This window comes from Rana temporaria, chromosome 8 (assembly GCF_905171775.1).
Source record: "Rana temporaria chromosome 8, aRanTem1.1, whole genome shotgun sequence".
NCBI lineage: Eukaryota > Metazoa > Chordata > Amphibia > Anura > Ranidae > Rana > Rana temporaria.
Genome location: NC_053496.1, coordinates 182,641,379 through 182,650,297, shown reverse-complemented (window position 1 = coordinate 182,650,297; position 8,919 = coordinate 182,641,379). Strand labels below are relative to the sequence as shown.

The window sequence follows — 8,919 nt, the reverse complement described above, 5'->3', positions numbered from 1 at the left end:
TTGAGGTTTTCACGCTACTGCCAAGTTGGACAAACAATGGCTTCCTGTAGAGAAAGAACCCTCAACAGGTTTCATTACTCTCTGGTGGCATCTTGATCAGGACAAAGCTTACATTCCTTCAGTTTTTTTTTTTTGGGGGGGGGGGGGGGGGGGCGCTATCATTCATACCTAAGCGGTGAGGTGATTCCTGAAAAGATAGGCACATTTAATGGTATGAAGGCTTCAATGTTGGTGGTTGTTATGGTCCTCTTGGGACTCGGTTCGAAACGGACTTCAAGTTTTATGAGAAGAATTTCCAGCTGGTGAGGTGCAGAGGTGAAGCTGAAGACTGGGGCTTTCTATCTAATGCATACTGGAACCAGAGACCACCTGGTTACTGTTACTAGTTGTCTTTTAAGTAGTTGTAGATTTAATTATTATTTCATAAATGGTGGCTATGGCCAACTAAATCCAACATTGCTCAGTTTAATCAGGGGAATGTCACCCAGTAAGTAATGCTTTCATAAGTTGGCTTACATTTTAGTGTCTTTTCTCTTGTGTTCTTGAAGGTCCTTATTTATGCAGGTCATGGTATAACTGTTGTGTAGCTGTAGCTCTGTTGTCATGTCTCTAGTAAGTAGACACTAAGGGCTCATTTACACTTGTGGTCGTGGTTGGTAAAAGCAGGCTGTCAAGGTGCGGTTTTACTGCCCCTTGACTGTCCACCTAAACTAAGGCATGCAGGGCTGTACATGTGATGGAGCCACCATGCTTTGCTTTTCACCACAATCACCCATACACTGCAGTGGGTCGGGATTTGGAGGTTTAAAGCAAGTGGTGAGGAAGCAACATATCACCCTAAGTATAAAGTCTTGGGCCCTTGTGCCTCATGGTCCTCAAGCATTTGACTATCTCAACCGAGCCCTAGCCTGCAACCACAATACATTGTAGGGCCCAAAACTGAAAACCGATTCATAGTTTAGTTCCAAGATGACTTGTTAATCGTAGGACCCCAGCAGAAGAGATCAGCCACAAGGAGCAGCTATGCGCCTACAAGTATGTTACTGGCAGAATAATGTTCACGGGAAGTTGACTAAAGCGAATGACGAGGAAAAACTTTTTTCAAGACTGGGTCTATTTATTACTTTCTTTGTACAAATATGAGACACATTAGAAGTTTTTAAACATACGACTTGGTTCCATCTTGAAAATGCTTGATCCTCAGGCATTTTGGCTAGATCTACGGGGCCCTAACCTGCAACCACGATAAATCACAGGTCCCTGCGTGATAATGTACTCCAGACATGTCATAGGAGGAGTTGGATGTAGATCAGGGGAAGGAGTGAAGATAGTCTTGGACCTTACATCGTGTACATGTGTGGCAGGTATAAAAATCAGCTTTGAACACCATGTACTGTAGATCAGAGGATGGAGCGAAGATGGTCTTGGACCTTCCATCGTGCACATCTGTAGCAGATATAGGGATCAGTGTTGAGCACCAGGACTGGAAACCAATTTATAGTTCAGTTCCAAGATGACTTGTTTACTGTAGGGTCCCAGAAGGAGGAATCAACCACGTGGTGAAGCAGCTATGGGGCACCTACAAGTATGTAACTGAAGGAATCACCATAATAATGTTCAAGGCAAGTTGACTAAAGCCAACGAAAAGGAGAAACTGAGAAAAAGTACCTCCAGACTGTATTTTTTATTACGTTTTCTATACAGATATGAGATATATTAGAAGTTTCACCTTGAAAATGCTTGTTCCTCAGGCATTTGGCTAGATCTACAGAATCCTTGCCTGAAACCACGATAAATCAAGACATGTGGGGAGTTGGATGTAGATCAGGGGATGGAGCAAAGATGGTCAAGGCTCTTCCATCTTGCACATGTGTGGCAGATATAGAAATCAACGTTGAGCACCAGGACAGGAAACCAATTCATAGTTCAGTTCCAGGTTCACTTGTTTACTGTAGGACTCCAACTGGAAGGACCACGTGGAGCACCTATGGGGCGCCTACAAGTATGCTACTGGCAGGAGCACCAAAATACTGTAATGGGAAGTTGTATAAAGCCATTGACGAGGAGAAACTGAGAAAAAGTCCCTCAAGACTGGGTCTTTTTATTAGTTTCTTTGTACAAATATGAGATATCGTCAAAGTTTTCAAACATACGACTTGGTTCTATCTTGAAAATGTTTGAACCTCAGGAATTTGGCTAGATCTACAGAGCCCCAACCTGCAACCAGATAATATGCTCCAGTCACGTGGGGAGTTAGATGTAGACCTTCCATCATGCACATCTGTGGCAGATATGGGAATCAATTTTGAGCACCAGGACTGGAAACCAATTCATAGCTCAGTTACAAGTTAACTTGTTTACTGTGGGGCTCCCACTGAAGGGACCATATGGAGCAGCTATGCTACTGGAAAAATCATCAAAATACTGTAACGGGAAGTTGTATAAAGCCGTCGACGAGGAGAAACTGAGAAAAAGTCCCTCAAGACTTGGTCTTTTTATTACTTTCTTTGTACAAATATGAGATTTATTAGAAGTTTTCAAACATACGACTTGGTTCCACCTTGAAAAAGCTTGATCCTCAGGCATTTAGCTAGATCTACAGAGCCCTAGCCTGCCCAGATCATGTGCTCCAGGCATGTGGGGAGTTGGATGTACTGTAGATCAGAGGATGGAGCGAAGATGGTCTTGGACCTTCCATCGTGCACATCTGTAGCAGATATAGGAATCAATGTTGAGCACCAGGACTGGAAACCAATTCATAGCTCAGTTCCAGGTTGACTTGTTTACTGTAGGGCTCCAACCCGAGGGACCACGTGGAGCAGCTATGGGGCACCTACAAGTATGCTACTGGCAGGATCACCAAAATACTGTAACAGGAAGTTGTATATAACCATTGAGTAGGAGTAACTGAGAAAAAGTCTCTCAGAAAGAATCATCATAATAATGTTCAAGACAAGCTAACAACAAGGAGAAATTGAGAAAAAGTCCCTCATGACTTTCTTTGTACAAATATGAGAAATATTAGTTTTCAAACATACGACTTGGTTCTATCATGAAAATGTTGGATCCTCAGGCATTTGGCTAGATCTACAGAGCCCTAACCTTCAACTAGATAATGTGCTTCAGGCATGTGGGGAGCTGGATGTACTGTAGATCAGGGGATGGAGCGAAGATGGTCTTGGACCTTCCATCATGCACATCTGTGGCAGATATATAGGAGTCGATGTTGAGCACCAGGACTGGAAACCAATTCATAGTTCAGTTCCAGGTTGACTTGTTTACTGTAGGGCTCCAACTGGAGGGACCACGTGGAGCAACTATGGGGCACCTACAAGTATGTTACTGGCAGGATCACCAAAATACTGTAACGGGAAGTTGTATAAAGCCATCGACAAGGAGAAACTGAAACTGAAAATTCCCTCAGAAAGAATCACCGTAATAATGTTCACGACCAGCTAAGAACATAGAGAAACTGAGAAAAAGTTCCTCAAGACTTGGTCTTCTTATTACTTTCTCTATACAAATATGAGAAATGTTAGTTTTCAAATATACGACTTGGTTCTATCTTGAAAATGTTTGATCCTCAGGCATTTGGCTAGATCTACAGAGCCCTAACCTGCAACCAGATAATGTGCACCAGGCATGTGGGGAGTTGGATGTAGCCCAAGGAATGGAACGAAGATGGTCTTGGACCTTCCATCGTGCACATCTGTAGCAGATATAGGAATCAATGTTGAGCACAAGGACAGGAAACCAATTTATAGCTCAATTCCAGGTTGACTTGTTTACTGTAGGGCTCCAACTGGAGGGACCACGCGGAGCAGCAATGGGGCACCTGCAAGTATGCTACTGGCATGATCTTCAAAATACTGTAATAGGAAGTAGTATAAAGTCACGAGGAGAAAATGAGAAAATGTCCCTCAAGACTTGGTCTTTTTATTACTTTCTTTGTACAAATAGGAGATATATTAGAAGTTTTCAAACATACGACTCGGTTCTATCATGAAAATGAAAATGTTGGATCCTCAGGCATTTGGCTAGATCTACAGAGCCCTAACCTTCAACCAGATAATGTGCTCCAGGCATGTGGGGAGTTGGATGTACTATGTAGATCAGGCGAAGTAATAGGAAGTTGTATTAAGCCATCAACGAGGAGAAAGAATCACCATAATAATGTTCACGACAAGCTAACAACAAGGAGAAACTGAGAAAAAGTCCCTCAAGACTTGGTCTTCTTATTACTTTCTCTGTACAAATATGAGAAATATTAGAGGCTTTCAAAAAAGTTATACTCGGTTCCATCTCGAAAATGCTTGATGTCTCTGCCTTTCTGCATATGCGCGGACATATTTCGACGGCGGGCACATTTTAATAGAACATCGGAAAACGACTCCTACTTATAAACGGAATACACACACACCTTTCTCGCACTTCAGAAATGAGCACATCATTGTTCCCATGTGAGATCTTTGATTTCTGGATAGCTGAGATTGACAAATCTTTCTCGCACTTTAGAAACTAATGGCGCATACACAGATCTTTTTTTATGTCATTAAAAACGATCACGTGTGGGCTCCAGAGCATTTTTCACAACGTAAAAAATGGGCATTAAAAATTTAGAACATGCTCTAAATTTTCGCAACGTTTTTAAAGCGGAGGTTCACCCTAAATTACAACTTTGGCTGTCTAAAACCACCAGCCATTGATAGTAATGATCCGTTTTTTTTTTTTTTAAATCGCCGTCCTTACCTTTGTACCCAAGCCTTTTGTGAGCTGTCACTCACTTTTCCCCGCGGGAGTGGGCGTGGATTTCGAATTCCCCCGACCGGCGCTATGTCTCCTGGGAGTGAGTCCTGAGAATCCCAGGAGACATGCTGTGCTGAAATCCCGCGATATCTCGCGGGTCACGTGACTAGTCAAGCAGGGGGTGACCGACGCCGGCCGATATGATGGCAACAGTGCATAGTTAACGGCGACGCTCGCCGTCAACACTGCACATGCGCGGGATAGAGCGGTGAATGCTGGGACGTCAGCATTCACCGCATCCCGGAAGGAACAGCAGCTGGGCTTCACAGTGCCCACAGTAAAGATGGAAACGTCCATCACAGATTTTTGAAAGATCCTCTTTTCTGGCGATTAGTAAGGGAGCGGGCTAAAAGACTGGGACAGATGAGTGATAACTTTTACAAGGTAAGAGCGGCAGAAGCCATAAAAAAAAAAAAAAAAAAAAAAAAAAAAAAAAGAAGAAAACCCGTGGAATCTCCGCTTTAACGTCGTAAAAAATGGTCGTGTGTGGGCTTTTTAACGACGTGAAAAAAACGCGCATGCTCAGAAGCAAGTTATGAGACGGGAGCGCTCGTTCTGGTAAAACTAGCGTTCGTAATGGAGTAAGCACATTCATCACGCTGTAACAGACAGAAAAGCGTGAATCGTCTTTTACTAACACGAAATCTGCAAAAGCAGCCCCAAGGGTGGCGCCATCCGAATGGAACTTCCCCTTTATAGTGCCGTCGTACGTGTTGTACGTCACCGCGCTTTGCTAGAGCATTTTTCACGATCGTGTGTAGGCAAGGCTGTTTTAACGATCGGGTTGAAAAAAACATCTGTTTTTTCTAGACCAGTAAAAACATAATTTTTTACAACCCGAAAAACGGTCATGTACACGCGGGCATAACACATCATTGATCTCATGTGAGTTTTTTTTTTTTGTATGTATGGCTAGCTAGAATTTACAATCATTTTCTGCACTTTTAAAAATAACGCATCATTGTTCCCATGAGGCATCTTTGATTTCTAGCTAGCTAGGATGGACAAGCAAACCCTTCCCACACCTTAGAAATCCATACATTATTGTTTCCATGGAAGATCCTTTATTTCTGGCTAGCTGGAAATGACACACAAACTTTTCCCGCACTTGTGAACAAAGATTAGCTAGTGAGATCTCCGATGTCTGGCAAGCTGAGATTTACATACAAAACATTTCCCGCACTCAGGACAGGAATACGGCTTTTCCCCCGTGTGGGATCTCTGATGTACAGCAAGGTCCGATTTCTGAGTGAAACATTTCCCGCACACCGGACATGAATAAGGCTTCTCCCCGGTGTGCGATCTCTGATGTCTTATAAGATGTGACTTCTGTGCAAAACATTTGCCGCACTCGGGACATAAAAACGGCTTTTCGCCTGTGTGAGATCTCTGATGTACGGCAAGGTCTGATCTATGTGAAAAAAGTTTCCCGCACTCAGAACACGAGTGAGGTTTCTTTCCAGTGTGTGACCTTTGATGAGTGACAAGATGCGAATGATGTACAAAATGTTTCCCGCACTCGAGACACAGATACGGCTTCTCTCCCGTGTGAGTCCTCAGATGAGCGGTAAGGTAGGATTTTTGGACGAAACATTTCCCGCACTCCGAGCATGAATACCGTTTCTCGCCGGTGTGATATTTCTGATGTACAGTAAGAGCAGACTTGTGTTTAAAGGTTTTCCCGCACTCGGAACACAAATAGGGCTTCTCGACTGCGTGGCACCTCTGATGTCTGGCAAGATGCGATTTCTTAAGGAAACCTTTCCCGCACTCGGGACAAATATGGGTCCTCTCCCCCAAGTGAATCTTCTGATGTCCGAGAAAGACGCTTCTCAGGGAGAAGTTCTTCCCGCACTCAGAGCAGGAATAAGGTTTATGCCCCGTGTGGACTCTCTGATGTATAGCCAACTGCGACTTAAACAAATAACTCTTCCCGCACGCAGAACAAGAGTGCGGCTTCTCCCCCGCGTGAGTTCTCTGGTGCCGGACAAGATGCGACTTCTTGGCGTAACTTCTTCCGCATTCGGAGCAAGAGAAGGGTTTCTGTCCCGTGTGAACTCTTTCGTGTTCCTCTAGTTGGGATTTAAACAAAAACCTCTTCCCGCACCCGGAGCAGGAATGGTGCTTGTCCGTCCTGTGAGATCTTTTGTGCGCTTGAAGGCTTGATTTGAAATTAAAACATCTCCCGCACTCGGCACAGGAAAATATCTTCTGCCTCTGAACTCCGGCATGGGAAGTCTTGGGATCCGGCGAGGAGACCGCACTCAGAAGAGCAAGATGGTCAACTGAGGTCGAAGGGTTTCCTCCAGGAGAACCTCGGGAGACGTCCTCATCTTCAGTCTTACAGTCTAGGGCTAAGGTGAGACAGTCCTCGGTGATCCTCTTTGTCTTCGTGTGTCCATCTGCTTTAAAACAAAGAAAACCGATGACTAGTTTGTAAGATGAGCAGAAAAGTTGGATCAAAACAGAGCCCAACCTGGATCTGTCATGGAACCCCCGACTACGGAGGAACCTGTAGAGGTCCCGGGGGTTGGCGGTGGCACCAAAAGGCCTATATAAGGAACGGCCTGGATCAATGTTACTTGCCTTCAGCTTCTTCCCCGACCCATCTGGACCTGCCTTTGGCTCCTGCTCTGGACCTGTCTCTCTGGACCTTTTTTTGGATCCACCTCTCTGGACCCGCCCTTGGATCCTGCTCTGGAACTGCCTTTGGCTCCTGCTCTGGACCTGTCTTTTGATCCACCTCTCTGGACCCGCCCTTGGATCCTGCTCTGGACCTGCGTTTGGCTCCTGCTCTGGACCTTTCTTTGGATCCACCTCTCTGGACCCTCCCTTGGCTCCTGCTCTGGACCTGCCTTTGGCTCCTGCTCTGAACCTTTCTTTGGATCCACCTTACTGGAACCGCCCTTGGATTCTGCTCTAGACCCGACTTAGGATCCTGCTATGGATCTGTCTTTAGATCATTCTCTGGACCTACATTTGGATCCTGCTTTGGACCTGCGTCTCTGGACTTGAATTTGTATCCTGCTCTGGACCTGCCTTTGGATCCTGCTCTGGACCTGCCTTTGGATCCTGCTCTAGAACTGCCTTTGGAGCCGCCTCTCTGGACCTGACTTTGGCTCCGCCTCTCTGGACCTGCCCTTGGATCTTGCTCTGGACCTGCCTTTGGCTCCTGCTCTGGACCTTTCTTTGGATCCACCTCTCTGGACCCGCCATTGGATCCTGCTCTGGACCTGCGTTTGGCTCCTGCTCTGGACCTGCGTTTGGATCCACCTCTCTGGACCCGCCCTTGGCTCCTGCTGTGGACCTGCCACACCGAGAGAGCCACACCGCCCAGCGCCACCAGAGAGAGACAAACTTAGCTACTGCCAGGGTACAGACATGCTACACTACTGACGAAAGTCGCCCCCAGACAACCCAGAGTGAGCGATCGACCAGTCAGTGGGATCACTGCTGTAGTTTCACTGGGTCTGGTAAGAGGGCCTATCGACCATTATCCATTACTTATCCTGGGACTGTAAGACTTCTGCAGTCTCTGACCATGACATTGTGATAATGACATTGAACATGGTTGACCCTAAAATGATGCCCCCCCCCCCTAAAAAACGTTCTGCGGACACCCATGCTCCAGACACTCGTGTTCCTCTTGTACCTCAGATCTTTCTGTCTCGTTTCAGAGGTACTTAGACTGGAGATACAAGGCCACCCTCGTTGTTTCGGTTTCCTAATGGGTACGTGAGAGGATCAAAAAGTATTGCATCAAGTGACTGCTCGCCAAGGATCTCGTGCCCAAGCCACCAGATAAATCGATTTATTCTAAGGGTCTTCTGAAGGTCTCTACTGATTCTCTCATGAGAAAGTTATAGAACTGATGGGAATTCCCTTTTTTCCCCTTCTAGCAAAGAAAATGGTGCAGATAAAGATGAGGTGACATTCCCCACCTACATTGCCATTCATGACTGCACCGGAATTGGAAGTACTGTACAGTGGAACCTCGGATTGTAAGTAACGCGTTTCGCAATACGAACACTGTATTTAAAAAAATCCTAACTTGGTTTGCGAATGTTGTCTCGCAGAACAAGCAGGATTCAGGCCAAAGTGGTGTACAGTACC

At 45.5% G+C, this 8,919-nt stretch overlaps 1 protein-coding gene across 1 annotated transcript; it reads right to left on the bottom strand.

Moving 5' to 3' along the window:
* Positions 1-5,853: 5,853 nt before the first annotated feature.
* On the bottom strand, positions 5,854-8,022 carry LOC120910579 (oocyte zinc finger protein XlCOF22-like). Its single transcript, XM_040322338.1, has 2 exons — positions 7,784-8,022; positions 5,854-7,675 (listed from the first exon to the last, which is right to left on the bottom strand). The coding sequence occupies exons 1-2, from the start codon at positions 8,020-8,022 to the stop codon at positions 5,932-5,934; spliced, it is 1,983 nt and encodes a 660-aa protein (XP_040178272.1). The 3' UTR covers positions 5,854-5,931.
* Positions 8,023-8,919: the final 897 nt, after the last annotated feature.

Excerpts from the sequence above, each read along its gene's own strand:
- LOC120910579 (XM_040322338.1), bottom strand. The coding sequence starts at position 8,022 with ATGGCGGGTCCAGAGAGGTGGATCCAAAGAAAGGTCCAGAGCAGGAGC. Across the intron at positions 7,676-7,783 it reads GTCCAAAGCAGGATCCAAAT|AGCAGGAGCCAAAGGCAGGT; the intron begins GTAGGTCCAGAG and ends AGAAAGGTTCAG.